Source organism: Brachionichthys hirsutus, chromosome 3 (assembly GCF_040956055.1).
Source record: "Brachionichthys hirsutus isolate HB-005 chromosome 3, CSIRO-AGI_Bhir_v1, whole genome shotgun sequence".
NCBI lineage: Eukaryota > Metazoa > Chordata > Actinopteri > Lophiiformes > Brachionichthyidae > Brachionichthys > Brachionichthys hirsutus.
This window is the reverse complement of record NC_090899.1, coordinates 12,631,355-12,649,428: the sequence shown is the minus strand read 5'-3', so window position 1 is coordinate 12,649,428 and position 18,074 is coordinate 12,631,355. Positions and strand designations below refer to the sequence as shown.

The 18,074-nt window shown below is 43.7% G+C and overlaps 1 protein-coding gene across 1 annotated transcript in view; it reads left to right on the top strand.

Annotated features, from left to right (window-relative positions):
• The first annotated feature begins 12,613 nt into the window (after nt 1-12,613).
• LOC137915601 (myelin basic protein-like) overlaps nt 12,614-18,074 on the top strand; it is a 17,544-nt gene continuing 12,083 nt past the window's right edge. The window contains exon 1 of the mRNA XM_068758799.1: nt 12,614-12,788. Coding sequence (XP_068614900.1) covers nt 12,614-12,788 — 175 coding nt within the window. The remainder of the gene's footprint in view (nt 12,789-18,074) is intronic.

Genomic DNA, 18,074 nt, shown 5'->3' with positions numbered 1-18,074 from the left:
CGTGCAGTTCCGTCCGAGCAGCGACGGAGTCGGTTACATAATGTCTGCGTGGATCCGTGCCCCCCCCCACAGCAGCTGTGGAGTGGGTGGGCGCATCCTGCAGGTGTTCCATGCGCCTGGCATGTGAAAATCACGGCTCTTCCGGCGTGCGTATTAACCCTCCCCGTGACGAGCACTAATCGTGCACAGACGTGCGCCAACGTGTTGCACCGGCGGTGCGTTTTAGCCTACATTTCTTGGCGGACTGAGGCTGCATACCGCCCCACCCCTCACAAACATCACCGCCGTGCGTAAATCAGGAAGCGAGCGCGGCACGCTGTCCTTTATTTGTTGTGTGTTTTGTACGGAGGCATTTAAAATAATAATAACAATAACAATAATAATACATCAACGACGAACTGTGAAGAAGATCGGCTTTATTTTCTGGTTGACTCCGACGCCGACAGAAGCGTGACAGCTGGTCCGAGGCTGGTTCCAGGCTGGTCCGAGGCTGGTTCGAGGCGCAGCTGTGGATGCGATTGGCACAGACTGACCGGGAGAAAAGGGTATGTGCGCAGCCCAAGAGGCTAAACTCAGTCAGGGCGAGGAATCGGCGTAAATACAGATGCTGCTGCCTCCCTGCTGGTTCGTTTCCACCGCAGTGAAGATAGTAAACATCCACGTCGGCTTGTTTACGGTGCGCAACAGCCGAGGCGAAGCCGCCGAGGAAATTACGCAAAGATTGTCATTTTCGTGCGTCCAGCTTTACCGAACCACGCGTTGAGTGTTGTTTTAAAAACACCCCCCCCCCGCCACTGTCACTGTCATGTGCTTTGACGGTGTCTCTCTCCCCCCCCCCCCCCCCCCCGCCACTACTACAACTAACACACACCCTGTTTCCTTCTCTCCACGACGAACCAAGCACGGTTAGCATGCGGAACGATTTAACGCCTTTCTGGTAACTGGTGACGCATGATGCATTGTTAAGTTAAATGTAAATGTTAATATCAACCAGTGGTTATTTATCTTAAATTCGGCATTCATATGCGAAGCCAAAAGGGATTTAAATCGTATAAAAGCCCCACATTTTGTATTCGCTCCGCAGTGGTTGCTACCGTAGGCTCGATGTGTTTGGCTTGCGGTGGCCCAACGGGGTGGGGGGAGGAAACCGTTGTTTACAATCGATTTATGTCACTTTGTGTGTTAAAGTATCGTTCATGTCGGAGCCGAATTTACTGGAAGGCACATTTACGTCTTCCAAATGTATGACGTTCATTGCAAAGGTACGCCAACACCGAAACCAACGCGTTTCACTCTACATTTGGAAAAATGTAAACTGAGTTTCGCCTTTACTCCAGGCTGTATGTGCAGAAAGGGGAACATCTCAGTGACATCCCTCTCAAAACAACATTAGCAATGCTAACTGTTAGCAGTGGTGAAGGGTAAACTATGGGTTGTAGTTTCCTTATTTGTAGTTTCATATGCCAGACATAGCCTTTGCACAGAACTGTGCATTGTAATCTGTAACCTCATATTCATAGACACACATTTGTTGGTCATTACACTTAACAATTCCCGTAACGTACAAATAAAGCGGCTTTTATCATGGAATTGTAAATGCCGACGGAACTCTCTTTGCTATTAAGGCTTTTCCGAGCCAATGTTAAGGATGCAGGAAGTGTTTGTCCTTTTACCTCCACCAAGGAGCTCGTGTTTTCAGTCAGGTTGTGTTTGTCAGCAGGATTTTGGGAAAGAGAGCCCAAAGGAGTATAATACCATATGGAGACATAAACAAATCCAAATCAGAGACTTTCAGAAGAGATCCAAAGAATTCTGAGAATTGTCTCAAACATTTATTAGAAAAGGTCTAATAGGGGGAGTCAAGATATTACTGGAATGAAGCTGTGATCTCTACGCTAAAACAGCCATAATATTATGAGTAAAGTCAGAATAGAAGGCTACGTATCAGAGGGGAATATCGGAAGAGTGTTGTACGTGTGAAAGTGAGGAATGTCGACCATCTTGTCAAGTTAAAAGTTTTTTATTTACCATGTGGTTAGACGGGTCCCTGAGGGCCTGGAACGTATAACGCAGAGGAAGTCATGCATCTCCCTGCATCCTTTGTGTGTGTGGGGGGGGGAGGGGGTCTGGTCTCCACTTGTTGCCCAACTTCGTGTGATGTTGATGACGTGGCCATGACCAACGAGCAGACAAGATGTTTATCCGCTTTTAGTCGATTGAGAAGAAGAGCCGCCATAATCTCGGCTGCGTGGTGACACATATACGGCAAAGGATCGGGCCTCTTAGTTTTACTGTCTGCTGGTTTTATGTGGAAAAAGACCATGTCCATAAAAAATAACAAGTACTCACACACGAGTGGCTCTTGTTGGACTGATTTTTGTAAAGCCTCCATCCTTGAATGACCTCTAGCCCGGGGACACGGTGCAACAGCCGCCGGCTCTGAGTCGAACTGAGCGCAGCTTTAATCCCAAACTGCGTTGCTTCATAAAGACAAAGCAGATCAGTGGCACAGTCAGAATGCGTATTGATGCAACTCTGCGCTCCGTCTCCGGGAGAGACGCTTCTGTGCGCTTGCGGCTACCTGAGCAGAGACGGCCTCAGGAATGCCTCCCTGTGCATTTACGCAGGCTTTGCCTCGGCTCGGCCCGGGGGTTGGCGCCGGCGTCACGTGTCTGCTGACATTCCTCAGTTGCCGTGAAGGAGACGGGCTGATACCAGCAGGTCCCTGAGTGTAAGTTTTACATGCAGCGTTGTGCTTGTTTTGTCCATATAAAGTTACGTTTTCCGTCCTCTCGATGCTTATCTCTGTGTAGTCAGTCAACTTCCGCCCCTTGCAGGCTTCCTGTGTGTTTTTTTTTTGCTTCCCCTCCTGTCGACACCTGTTGTTGGCGGACGGGTTGAGTCACAGTATCTGTGAACAAACCAAAGTCGTGTCTTGAGGTGTGGTGCTGCCTGTTGTCTCAGGGAACGGACGCCGACAGAAGACACAACCTCCGATGTAGGGCTGGATAGTTAAAAGAAATATTATGAAGTGTAATATCCAAATCACACGAGAGCAAGTGTTGCATAAATGCCACAATACTTTGCCTCCAAGTACCTCTGATTGTGACATTTCTAATCCCAGGTGCCAGTTTTATTAACTTCAATGCTTTCATGGCCAGGACTTTATTATCAGTAGGGGACACCCAAGCAAGTAACAGAAGGTGCCCATACATAACAAGGCAAGCATATGGTTGAATTAAAAAAAGCAGCAGCTTTGCACATCATTGGTCCCCAGGGAGTGTTGTTTTTCTGCCTGTTTCCAATCTGTCTTCAAAGCCATATTCCAGCAGCAGTATTCTGGTGAATTGAAAAAAAAATTGTGCAAAATAGCGGCTGCATATTTGTCTGTCCCCTCGTCTTCCACCTGAAGACTGATGCTCTCGCATTAAGAGGGCAAGGCAGAGCGGAAGACTGCAGGATCCCAAAAAGGAAACTGATGTATTAGCATGACGGCGGCGCGTTTAGGATCGGATACACTTAGTAGTGCAACTTCTAACTCCACGCACCCGTCAGCAAGCTTCCAGCGTAGGAGAGTCTTTTTATTGCTGACCATGCGTTTGTTAATAATTTACACGCCTGGGCCGCTGCTAGCAGTAACTCCAGATCCATAAAGTGTCGGGAAGGTGCAGCGGGTTAAATCCTTTGTGTATTCTGTTTGTTTGTTTCTGTTGTTGTTGTTTTTACCATGGCTACATCAGATAGGTTCTCTATGTAGGCTGACAGGCTCAGGAAGGAGGACTGATACTGAAACATCTCACAGAAAGATGACGGAACTGCGATGGTTTCAACGAGCGGGCGGCTGGATGTCGGCCGTCCTGCACCGTAGGCAAAGCACTGTAGAAGCAGACGCCCCCCCTCCCTCAGCCACACTTGTTGAACTTTTGACCTCAGATCTTAGAGATGATGCATTACATAACTCTGTGGCTTTACATGTGAATTATCCTGTTCTGTCCAGTCAGCGTTTATTAGCAGAATGCCCGTGGGCAACGTGGAATTAATTCCATGAACGTCAATGTTTCATTTCACTTCTGCTTTATATGATCAATATTATATTTATCAAAAGCGTGAAGAAAGGTGTGGAGCTCGAGCTCGCTTGGTGAAAGGTACTGTTGGAGCGATAAGCTGGCAGGAAGTGAACAAACAGGCTGCATGCAGAAGCGCTGTGGTGGAGCGTCTTTGCTGGTGGAGGGGTGACGCGTCTCTGTTTCTCACAACGCTCTGACACTCATTTCCTATTGTGGTGATGTGATGGTTTAAAGAAGCTGTCGGTCTATCCCGCGCAGGAACAGCTTTAAATGAAAACAGAAGAACAAGACAACAAACACACACGTTCCCTCAGAGAGCCCCCCCCCCCTCTCAGTATGAATGTTGTGCCAGATCTTTCATCCGTCACCACAGACCAGTGGGCTGACAGCTATACGGCGGATTAATTAAAGATGACCTGTAAAATAGTATCGCTTAATGTTTTATTTTAACATGTTTGATATAGGATCAAATGATACTTGCTTTAAATCTTTAAGTTTTTTTAAGTATGACAGAAAGAAAAGTTACATTTTGTGTTTCCTGATATCTGAAATGTGACTTTACTAAGAAGTTATAAGCATTTAATGCTGATCAATCACAAGCGGTGCAGAAAGAGGCCTGACACAGGCCTGTGTTTGGGACGCCACCACAGCCGCAGTCCATCCTCGCCTTGGTTACCACAGGCCGTATAAATCTCTGACGGTGCGCGTTTGACTCCGGCCGTGTTTTATCTGCTTCATCTCCTCTGTGTTTGACACATTAGCGACCCTCATCTGGGCGGAAGCGCTGACCCGAAACCCTCCTGAGTCCCCAAAGAACAAGATGTCATCACCATTAAGTCCAAAGCGTTTTCATCTTCTCTGCCGTTGTGGGAAAACTTGACTTGAATGCTTGTACTGAATGAGTGAGAAAATATTGATGAACACGCTGTTCAGATAAAAAAAAAAAAAAAAGTAGCACATTGTTTACATGACGGTTCCCATCCTCGGTCAGAGTCACGGTTCTCTAAAAGTCTCTTTCGTTCCAGCTGGCCCTTTTGATGAAGCATCGCCCTTGGAGGCCCGGTGATGTGACTCTGATTGTTTCTGTGAAGTCGGAGCCACATACAGCCTCCTAATCGTTGAAGCAAGAGCCAATCTGCTCGGTCCCACAAGTTTTCGTGCAGTGTTTGTTCAACGGGTAATCCATTCCCCCTTTTGTCAGCATTCTAAAACTCTGACCGGATCCTGAGGGGGGAGATTTATGTTGCTGTATAAGGTAGAATCCCTTTCATCTCCTTCGGCCTGCAGCCAGTTTTAGTAACTAACTGCACCATAGATTTTATTTTGTAAGCTAAAACCTTTACCTGAGCCAAGTTTACAATGGGGAAGCGCAGAGCAAATGTTCTGCACAGGCACGAATCCTCCGGCTGCTTTGTAGACTGTCCAACTGAGGAGACCCCCTGCTGTGTATGTTAATATTTCTGCAGGATTGTTATCCTCTCTGAAAAAAAATCAATCAAGTCCATAGCCGCCTTCTGGGAAAAGTCACAAATAAGAGAAAATTGAACAAAAGTAATCCGGTTTATGTCGACAAACAGACATATTCTATGACGTAATAAGCCCTTCCTCGTCCCTGTCAGCCACGTAAAGACATTAGCGGCTCATGATGTGGATGTGGAGCGGCTGTAGTGAATGTCCGGCTCAGAGTGCTGCAGGCTCTGCTGTGAGTGGTAATGGCTTCTTCCAGGTGCGGGCCTGTATCGGATCTGCACTATTATAGCGTCTTTTTCCCGATCATTTATTTAAAAGTCAAGCCGAAGAGGCGTCCTCAGACCGACCTGCCGCCAATTAACAGCAGTTTGTTTGAGTTCAAATCAGTGAATGTCCCTTCTGTTTATATCACTGCATGTTTTCCTGCTTTCTAGGGAAGTCATTGGTGGATTTGTGAAGGGATAAATACCAGGCTATTTTGGTTATACTGTGTGTGGCTCAGTAAAGCGCTGTCGATGAGGCGTTTCCACCGCCGCCTTCACTTCTTTCTGCCGCCTCACATGTCATTATGCAACAGGTTGTGTTTGCACGCCTATACAGGAACTCGCTGCTCGCTCTGCAGTGATGTTCTAACGTGAAGCAGGGTGCAAGGCCTCACGTTTCAGTTGTGCAGGATGGCAACTGAAATTCATGATGACCATTTTTGTTGTTGTTGTTGAATACTAATTAATTCTAACGGTGTGCCAAACTTACTGTAGTTCTGATATTAAATTGGCTGTAGAATGCCACAGAAATTCCATAACATCCTGTTATTCCTTTGTTTTTGCATAATTGTAGTGCAAGCACCTGTCTAGACGTGTGTGTTTTCCTTTTCTCCACAAAGTTTATGGTTTCACCGGCATCTGTTAGCGTATAATTTCATTATAAAGCACTTTAGCGCCGCAGCAGCCGTCTCCATCTGAGTTTAATTGGCCCAATATTATCCAAGAAATGTTCTCATGCAAATGTGAGTTGGGATTGTAACAATGGACATCCAGACACATCCTCATGGGGATGTATCTCGTCCCAGGGTTGTCGTTGCTCCAGGGGGGGGCTTCTTTAAGATTTGCTCCATCATTGGACTTTCAGCCGGGGTTAAGGGTGATGTTGCCTAGAAGGCCGTTTTGCTTTTGATGTTGGGAAGTCCTCCTGGTCCTTGGCATCAGTGAGTGCTGCGAACTATCTGTCGGCGCCCCCTGGCGTGATGGAGCAGCAGGGGGGTTGGGTGGATGTCTGGATAGCCAGATAAAGTAGACGAGCTATTTACCTCGAGCGCTTTCATTGCGCTATAAAAATGGTTAACCTTTCAGTCTGATTGTTTAAAATCACAACGTGCTGTACGTGCTATTAGAGAGCGCTGAAGTAATCACACGTCTCAGAATCAGTAAACTGTCGGCCTCGCCAAAGTAAGATGTTCATACTTGCTATTGGCATCATATTTAGGCCACGTTTTTAGAAAAGCCTTTTATCTGGATATTTAGGAACCCCTTTGGAGGAGGGAATGTGAGAGCTACGGTTCATATCAAATCTGAAGAATAAAGTTTGCATGTACAGCATTCTCGAGTTGATTGAGATCATTTTTCAACTTTTACTGACTTCATACATGTAATATGTCAAACCCGCTCCAACAACAGTGTTGGACCGACCAACCGGCAGACCGTCAGTAAAACCGCATGTTCAAGCATGTTTTAGCATAAATTCTACTGTAGCTGGTCTCGGAAAGGGAAATGAGCATTCTATGTCCACAAAAGGAAACTGCTAGCTGGTGCCAACGATGAAATATGACGAAAAACATTTTTTGATGACTGGAAAAAAGAAAGCCATAAATGGCTGCGGTGATTATTTGAGTGGTGGGAGCAGCCGGAGTTTGTGATTTATCTCTACTTCACCTGTTATACCCTTTTCACTCGGTACCACATTTTAAAAGTTATATCTGGGGGCAAAAGATGCATCGCACCTTTTTCTATACCTCCATACGAATCTAGGAGGCACACAATATATATATTATTTATCAAACTACATATGTTGATGCAAAAAAAAAAACATATTGCGCAGTCTCATTTTGAAAACTGATAAGAGATCTGTTGACTCTTAAATTAGTTGTATTTCATGTGACGGCCGTTTTACAAACCACATACTTTTCTTACTTCCTCAACACAGAGACTTTTACGTTTTACGTGTCGTGCTTTTCGGTTGGTCCCGCCTCCTTGGTGGAGTTGTTCTGCCTTCTGCTGCACCGTGTGAGAGGAACTGCCATCTTTCACTGCTGTGGTGTAACCTTGGATACGGCAAATCGTTTTGCTCATTGGAATCCAGAGTTAATTAGCATTTTAAAAATGTATATCCTATCGTTTGTTGGCTGGAGACGAGACTCATTTACTGCATAAGTTACAAAACATGGTCCATCATCCGTGGAGAATTGTATCAGAGTCAAAGATGGTGACACTGATCACAGCAGGTGGCGTGCAGCGCTAAGGACAGAAGAAATCCTCTGTTGTTGTATTTTTATGTATGGATGTAGGTGTTGGACGTGTAGCACACTAAGCAATGGAGTTGCTGGTTGAAAACTACTAAAATGATTTTGCCTGCCGCAAACAACAGGATTTTATAAAAAGTGTGTTTTTAAATAAGCCACCATTCATCTACTGATTGTAAATGACTCCGGAGGCTATTATTTGATAAAGCATGCAGTTTTTTGTTGAAAAATCAACAAAGCATTGTAAAGCATTATTTTCTTGTGGTTTCGTCAGTGTTTGCCTGCGTGGAAGGAGCTAAAGGCAAGCAGAATGAGTGATGTGAAAATGTTGCACCTTCATTTTTCTGCCGGGTTTAGAGGGCGTGTTGAGAGCCGAGGTGCATCATCAGGAACCAGACCAGCCAGGTTTTGAGCAGCACCAGGATCAAGTTCAGTTTAGCAGATTAGTTAATCAGATAAATACTGCTTACACTCTGTCTTCTCCTGCTGTTAACTCCTTCTCTGCTGTTGTTCCAGTCGGTCTCTGTCGGCAGCATGGGCCAGCATCTAGCAAAGAGAGAGTCGCCTGCAGACAGCAAGGTAAGACTGCACATCTAAGGTGTGTTCATGTCTTGTGCATGTGGGACATATGAAACGTTGAAACATGAGTACCGGTACACATCTGTGTCATCATTTTAACAACAAAATGTTTGGGTTCACATTATCAGTGTGAAAACTGGCCTTAATCAGCAGGACTTTGGACTCCTTCAGTCACAGGATCAGACCGTTAAACACGTTTCAGTCTAACTAACCCAACGTGGAGTTTACAGCTGGCTGAGGGTTGTGTACATTTTATATGCGGTAGATATAATATATCTCCTCGTATCCCCAATGTCTGATTATTACTGCTTCCTGTCTTACCGCTGGCGCTTGGATCAAATCCAGGTTTCATGAACATAACTTTACCGTAGGCAACGCTCATCTGTCACAGGTGGAGAGGAGGAGCAATCAATAGTGGTCCATAGTGGATATTGAGTTTTGCTTTGAAGAATCAAGTGAGGAGGAATGAGGAGATGACTTTGCAAATATTGACTTGGCTGTGTTTTATAGGTTTACAATTATCCATTATTTTGTCTTAATAGGCTGCAGCTTAGGGTTAATACTTAATAAATAAACAAGTATTAATAAAGTATTAAATACTTTCTTTCTTCATTGTTATTATTCTTATTTCCTAGCCAAGTGTGTGTTGTCTGCTATTTTGTGCTGCTGCTGAAACAAAGTGAATTTCCCATTTGAGTGAGTAAAAAAAGTAATATTCTGTTCTATATTAATGCTGAAAGATGCACATTTCTATTGTTTTTTTTTTCCAAGTTAAGGAGTTTAAAGTTTAAAGTGCTTCTGCAGACGGAATACTGATTCTATTTTACTCACTGAATTCAAAAAGTCATTTCTCTCAAGCAGCCCGATTCCACTCTTAATTCAGTTGTGTTGCCATGGAGATATCCCAAGCACAAGTTGCTGGGGTTCTTGCGTGACCTTTATAAATAAAGCTTCAAAACCAAAGTGTGCTGATTTATTGCACGGCAACACGTAATTGCTGCAGGGCACATTCACACTATGTGCATCGAGGCTCAGACTAAAGCCTCTCCAGCTCTATATGCTTAATCAAGTTAATTAAGTTCAGACACTGATCATTTGTCCATATTCTACTAAATCATTAGTTCTATCATGCAGAAGAAGTTTTTTTTTCTTCTCCAATTTAAAGTGAGACTTTTCAACTTTTGTATCTTGTATTAGTGTTGTTTGGTTAAAAGGTAGAGCGAAATGGATTCTGCTGGCTGCTGTTGTACCACTTTACCCTCCCAACTGATCTGTTGAAACACTTATTGCCCCTGAAAACATCGGAACAGCTTGGTGTGTTTGGATCTGAAAAAAAGTAAACCCTTTTATGTCGGAGCCGACAAGAACAAAGAGAGTTGATCCAAAATAAACAAACAGGTGCAAGCTTTATTCTCCTATAACATCCATTCCACGCAGAAATATTATCAATACTACAATTACAGGATCAGATTATTGCGATGAAAGATGTATGAGATAATATTCACTATTGACTTCCCATTAAATTCCAGAATAAAATGTTGAACCTCCTCCTTTCCAGTTAAAAGCCCATCAACAGCCACCACTTCAGGTATGAGGCCGATGGTGAGGAAAGAAAAATATCTGGAAGATAAAAGCTCTGTTCAGTGTCATCATTTAAGGTGCAAAAACCTGAGGCCCCGCCTGTGTGGTCTTTGCCTGCGCCTGTAATGGACGCAGTAATCATGTCAACTTTCTGGGAAGGATGGGAGCCCGAATCAGCAGGAAGACTGAGAGCTCAGCTCGCAGATGATTTGTTTCCTCTGCCTGCAAAGCACACACGGGAGAGGCAAGCCAAGTGGATTAATTTGTCAAACGCGAAGCTGCCAAGAGAGGTGGCAAAGCAGCACGTTGCTCGCCAGCTGGCCGTTTTTTAATCTTTAATATTACACCGTATATCCCTTTTAGGTCTATTGTCATAATGGGTTCATGCTGAGCATCTTTCAAATAACAGACAGCTGTCCTACTGACAGGCTGGAAGAGAGCATGACAAAAATACAAGGTTGTGTTTTGGTGCTGTTGTCATGGTGAAGTCGTGATCCCTCTCCCAAGACCTTGTCATTTTCTGGAAGGGTGAAATGTTCCTGTACCTCCTGTGGCCAAACCCGACAGCAGCAGCTCTTACAAAACGTTTCCCTTCCCTTCACTTGGATTTACGGGATGAAACCACCTGCCTATAATTTCTTTTTTTTTTGCATGTTTTTGATAGCAGAAACTGTTTGCTCAGGTGTATCTACGGTATTTATGTTAGTAAATATATGTAAGATTTTCATGGAATAAGTGGATTTTGACACACTTGAAATCAGCGCTAGGATTTGATTCAGATGATCCGGTAAGTGGAGCCTTTTCACTGTAGCATGTTTTTCTCTAGGTTTGTCATCAACATTAAATTACAAACACACTGAGTGCAAAATACGCAGCTCTTTGCTAGATTTAAGTCTCTGCATTATAAATCACAGCAGTTCCTGAGGCAGGCCTCACCTAGTTTGTTTCAACTGAAGTTCAGTCTTTGCATATTTTATTTCACCTGTACTATGGAACAAAAAATTGTTTCCCTTTTGCAGTCGGCCATGCATCAATGAATAGTTTACCCAGTGATCTCACTTGTTACTGATCGTGGTGAACACTGCTGTGTTGAAACGACAGAATAGAAGTGTAAAGCCTCCAGATGAGGGAGCTTGAGACACAGCTAGTAGACCGGGAGACCTTTTTGTACTGTGGCCAGAGCAGCATGCTTGTTTTATCTCTTCTGTCCATGGCTCAACCATTATAGCACTTTTCCCCTCCCGCAGCCTGCTCTGAATTGTACGCTGTAGTGATTTCTCGGCATCGCTGTGCCTCAGTGAAACACAGTGATGCTTTCCTTAGCACTGATCCATCACCTCAACAAAGTTCTGGCTTGAATCTCTGCCTTTGACCATTCTGTGTGGCGGTGGCGTGCTTGCCCTGGGCTTGCTTCATGGGTTCCTCCCAGAGTCCAAAGACTGATGAGCATTACTCCCCCCCCCATATTTTAAATGTGAGTATGATCGGTGACTGCGTTTGTCCTGTGATGAACCAGCGACCCATCCAGGGTGAATCCCGCCTCTCACCCAGTGTCGGCTAGAATAAAATAAGAATAAGCTCCAGCCCCCACAAAGCTGCAAAGGCTAAGTGGCTGAATAGATGTGCTGCTTTTGATTGCATCGCAGTAAGATTATTGCCTTTTCTATTTTATTCCTCATAATGAAACCATTTATGGGACCCCGATGGGGAAAAAACCTCCTTATGGGGTTGGCTGTGACTCAGTTTGTTGCGCATGTTGACCGGTGATAGGTCAGCGATTCGAATCCCAGCATGTTGAAGTGTCCTTGGGCAAGACACTGAACCCCAAATTGCTCCCAGTGGGCATTGGCAGCGCCTTGCATTAGCAGCAGCCGCCCACTGGAGTGTGAACGAGTGGGTGAATGTGAGGTGTAATTGTGAGGCACCTCGGGCGCCGCGGAGGTGTAAATAAGTGCAGTGCATTTATCTAGCATTTATGTCAACAGAATAATTTCCCAATAAGACGAACAGGCATATACAACAGATATGAAATTGTTCTCTTGACATTTAATGAACATTTTTTACAGTATGAATTTGAAGGTCAAGGCCTCTGTTTCTATATCTTGGCTGAAAGGTTGGATTTAATTCGTAGGCTCCATTTGTTTTCTGTCTGAAGACACTGAAGGGCACGGCGCTCGTGGGAACAATGGGAGCTAGGATTCCTTTTGATAGTCTCTCAAATCAGCCAAACCTTGAAAGGTGCTCAAATGGCTGACCCCCCCCCCCCTTTCTTAGCTCAAAGGCAAGGAGCACTCAGACCAGTTGCACACTATCCAGCAGCAGCCTATAGTGCTGACTGGAGATCAGAGGCTGCGTGGCGCTGCAGCAGCAACCACCACGGCTCAGCGTACCTGAATCAGACATGCAGCAATTAGCCAGACCAGCTCAGTTATTAGCCTCTGTCCTAAAGGGAGAGACACTGGAGCTCAGTGAAGTAAAGCTTCAGCAACAGAAGCAGCTGGAGGAGGTACGGCGTGTCCGTCTGTCCGATCCTCATGAGCTTCACGACTGTCTCATGGACTCCGGGATGAACCCAGGTAGACGTCTGTGTTTTATCACACACATCTTGAATGACAGGAGTCTGAACAGAGCACTGTCAGTCGTGTATTGTTATCTCAGACAGGTTATAATGATCGGGGGGGGGGTACGATTGCTTTCATTTGTTGCGTTGAAACAACCCCAAGCATCCATTATACTTGCAGATTCGGTCCCATGAGTTTTCTTAGCATCCAAGATGGCAGCTCTAATGATATGGAACAATTCAGCTCCAGGAACGTGCGTTTGTTGTTTGCATTGCTAATTTGCTACACATGCACAAAAGAAAGTCCAAAGCTGAAGGGGCGAGGAAAGACAGCTGTGTCTGTCCCTGAGGGTTTGCTGGGATCAAATCCATCACAGGTTAAGTAATGACTGTTTCAACAATGGGGGGGGGGGGGAATATGGAATGCAGTAACAATGCATAGAAATCCTGCTGCTTATTGGCTTCTGTCTGCTTTGAGTGATGACAGGAAGCTGGGATGAGCTGATGGAGTAGTATGCTCTAAATGTGTCGTCCATCAGGGTTAGGGTTAAATACTGTGTGCTTTTGTTTTTACACATTCAATGCCATTGACTTCGAAAGACGTCGGTCTAAATCCAAACATTAACATCAATTAGGTTTGAAATTCAAATCTGCCTCTCTTCAACGGCCAATTACTCCAGAACGAAAACTGGTAGGAACATACCTTTCTTTCCTGATGAAAGAAGATACTTTCTGTGTCTCTTGTGTGTGTGTGTGCATATATATATATATATATATATATATATATATATATATAGGTGAACAATAATTTGTTCACAGGACAAACGCAGTCACCGATCATATATATATATATATATATATATATATATATAGGTGAACAATAATTACATCTGATTTAATATATATATATATATTAAATCAGATGTAATTATTGTTCACCTTTTAATTTCTTATGCCATAATTGTTTTTAAGTAAAACATTAAAAATGCCAGCGGGGCTGGCTAGTCCCAGTGCCGGCTAGAAGCCATCTGCTTATTAAATCCCAGTCCAAATTCCAACAAGACACACCATCAAAAAGGCTGCCTTCAAGAACGTGGGAATTTTGTAATATCTATTCTGAAATTCAATGTTCCGTTTTGGCACAAGATTTTGTCTGTGTAATTTAAATATAATGAGAAATAAAAACGTGTTTATAATTTTTACATATTTAAAATGTTCACATTTAAAAAATGTACACAATATTTGTAAAGCCACAACCAACAGCAGAAATATGAGTCTAAATGTACTACATCTCTTTAGAGATGGATTGCGTTGCTGTTTCTTTGTGTTTTACTCTGAATTACTGCGTCTCTTCATATTTGTTGAATTTGCATGCATGATGAACACGCACACAAAAAAAAAAGATTTGAAAAGCCTGTGACTTCTGGATATGAATAACTGTGTTGGTTCCACACATCAGCAAACACAATCAGAGGTGAAAACATTTCCATCGGGATGGAGGAGGAATCAATTAGTTAGAATACATTAAAGAGTTGAGGATTCACAAGCTCTTATTTAGTTTCCTTAGAGCCAAGAAACAGAAACACAACCAGAATCACCTCCTTGCCGTTCATCAACGGGGGGGAGGGGGGTCTCGGAGACTGTAATGCAGCCCTGGTGGGTATAACAGCTCAGCTTGCATGGTGTTTAAATCATGACTTCACGTATCGAACTGAACTGGGAGCTGCAGCTGAGTCAATAAAGGCCTGATGAGTGTATGAGCTCTCCATTATAATACTCAGCTGTCATTTAACGCATTATTCCTCATGTTCAATAATTCTCATTTTCGAGCAGTTTAATGGGATTTTCCAGCTGATCTGATCATGATCTAGAACCATTTCGATTAAATCCAGAAGTCTGTATGATAGTAGTCCCTGAAGAAGAGATTCAGCTGAGATGTGCTGATATTTGGCATCAAAATGTGTAAATCTGTGTGAGTACATGAATAAAAAGATTCCGCACCTTTGAATCTTAAATAGATCTGAGTTAAATTCTACTGTATTTATTAAACCAAAAAAAAGAGGAATAGCATCTAATGTCTCTCTGTTGTCCTCTCTGTTTTCTGTCTTTGCTTTGTTGCCATGGCGCCACAGCATCTCACCTCAGTCTGTTTTTGTGTTCCCATTAAAGGCTTCGTCACCTGAACTCAAAGAGGCGCAGACGGCTGGAGCAGCAACAGAACCTGAATCACAAGATGAGGTCTTTGGTAAGGAGTCAAACCACATCTAAAAATGTAAATTAAATGCATATTAATGTTGCTCTGAGCTCTCGGTATTGGGGCGACCTGGAAATGAGACTTTTTATTTCCATTTCCACAAAATTATGTCTTTTTTTGTCTAATTTCACTAGTTTATAATTTCTTTTATAATGCAGTTGTTCAACCTTAAAACACTTCTGTTGTGATTCCTTTATGAGTCGTAAATATGACAAACACTACTACTGATATTCACAGGGAAAAACTGTATACTGTTCTCATATTGTGAATCTGCAATCCTACTTTTAGGGCAGGTATATGCACTCTGATCAGCAAATCATAGGTTTATTGTATTTGTTCGTAATGAAATTAACAGTAAAATAATGATTATTTAGTTTTTAAGATGCTACCTTCTAAACTGGAGATGTGATAGATATTCAGCTGTGGACGTTTCACTGAATAAACCACAGTTGTTCCTGCCGAGTTGCTCTTATTAGCACGGAAGTCTGGTTAAAACATGTCAACTTTAAATCCAGATTGACTCAAAGTGTCTGTTTTTTTTTTCCCAACAATGAAAAGCTCCTGCTTCAGAGTTTTGTGCTCAGAATCAACTGATCCTGCTTTGTGGTATTTGTTTGCAGTGAGTCTTTTTGCTGATGAGGTTAGAAGGCAATCATGGCGGGGGAAAAAAATTAAACTTATTAATTATTATTGATGTTTTTCATCATAATGTGAAAACCTCAGAAATCAATGTTCCGTGCAGCCCATAGTGTGTTTCCATAGTTCAGTGTATTTATTTGATAATTCTGCAGCTCAGCAGATGGAGGTAGCGTTTTGTGCGAAACAAAGAGACCGCCTGATGGTTAGCACAAAGCTAATTTATTCTAATGCTCAGTACGTATTTGGAGTCCAAATTTATAATTGCTGGTGCAAATATGCAGAATTGTTCTTTATAATTGAGACAGCCGATTTCAATTAATCGACACACGCAAATCAGATTTTCTGCTGGGGTATATATTGTAACTCAAGCACACTGCATGCATAATAGATCAAGCTGTATTAAATAACAGCTCAATCGAGGCTTAGCTTCAAGAATCAGGACTAAAACTGACATTTAGATGCAAGTTTGAGGTTATTTTCAACTTTAATGATCGGACCAAAGTGATGATGCTGCCTCTAGACGTGTATCAACAACTTATTTCACTCCTTTTGATGGGACAAAACATGTTGCATTCTTTTAATAGGATGTTGAGACTTTTTTGCCAAAAGAATGAAGAGAGGTGTGAGTTTTGAAGTTGTGTTTGTTCATTCTGCAATAGATTAAAACCCTCAAAAGGTTGCAAATGATGGATTGGGTGAGGGCAGCATGTTAGTTAACTGAGGTGAAATAGAAGAGATCAGAAGGTGTCCTGACTAATATAAGTGTGTATTGCAGCTTTATGCATTTACCTTTCGACCTGTATGATTGTGATTAATATGAGCTTTTATTGTCATTACTTGTTTCACACTTTTTACACTGCAAACACACAACAAAATTACATTTTCACCCTAGTACGAGGGCCGCTTGAAAAAACCACACACATCATGCATATATATATATATGCGTATGGGCCAAAGAGCATGCGGAGAGGACATAGGGTGAAGGCGCAGCCATGATCGGCGCACATGGAGCAGTTGGGGGGCGGTGCCTTGCTCAAGGGCACCTCAGCAGTGCTCTGAAGGTAAAACTGGCCCCTCTCCAGCCACCAGCACACACTCCCCCTGTAAATCCTTCATGGCAATTTTTTTAATCCACTGCTAATCTGTCAGATTCAGGATTCCGAGGTATGACCCAGAAATTAAACCCTAACGTGTAACGTAACTCTGGGTAAGTAGTGCTCTGGTGTGTGTGTGCATGCGCCGGACTATTTCTGTTCCGTGTTCATGAGCAACATTACAGAGCGACTGGAAAACCAACCCCACAATAAATGGATGTATGAACAACTGCCTTTCACGGAAAGGCCAATATTGACCTAATATTATGCAAATCCAATTTCCCAGCTTAGTTGCAGTGTGTGCGTGTGTCAGTGACGTGCGGTGGGGTTCATGTCTGGTGAGGCACAGTCAGATTCACAAATAAATGAACCTACAGCTTGTTCATCATTTGATTGGCAACATTTAACGTGTTTTGTTTAAAAATTCGTACCAGCATTTTTTACATATTGTCACAAACCTGGCTCATCAGTTTATGACAAAAAGGGGAGACCACACATAATCTGCGTATCTACAAAAGATTTAATGAAATTATATAACGTGAAATTATTCAACTCTGCGTATCAGTGTGCGTTGAATGTGTGTGGGTGCGTGTGTTGATCAGTTAAAGTTTAACTGATGTTTATGTGAGGGTCATGTTGCTGCACTCGTTAATGTGCCTTATTACGCGCACCTGTTTCTGCCTCTCGCTCCTGGACCTGCGGCGTGGGGATTGGCTGCGGTCACCCCGGGCGCACCTGAGGCAGATTGAGCCAAATCGCCACCAGCCCTCATAAGCCCTGCTCCGCCCGCTGTTCCCCGTCGGACTACCCTTTGGTTCTCGTCTCTACGTGCGGCACGTCTTTCTGCCGCTCCCCGTCCCCGCTCCCCGTCCCCGCTCCCCGTCCCCGGGTCTCGCCTCGTCCTTGCCGACCGCAGCTGATCAGTGCGCCCGGGTCCTGCGTAGCGTTTTCTTTTTTTTGTGACCGGTTTTTATTAGAGCTGGCTTTTTGGTTTTTCTTTCTCGGCTGTGTTTTTTGTTATATAGATATTTTCATTGGGCTCCAGTCACCCCGCAATCCTGTGTGCGGCTCCAGGATATTGTGTTTCCTGATGGACATATCAGTAAAATGTAAAGTCCACGATCGCGACATCTCCGTCCTCTGTTCCCTGGGGTCCCCTCGCACCCCTCGCACCCGTCCACAACGGTATAACTGTTAAACATATGTTCTGACTCTGAGATGTGTGTGTGTGTCTCCAGCCGGGGCGTGCGCGCCGCGGTTCTGCTCGTGTTTGACGAGGCTTCTCGGTAAATTCTTCATGTCGCAATATCCCATC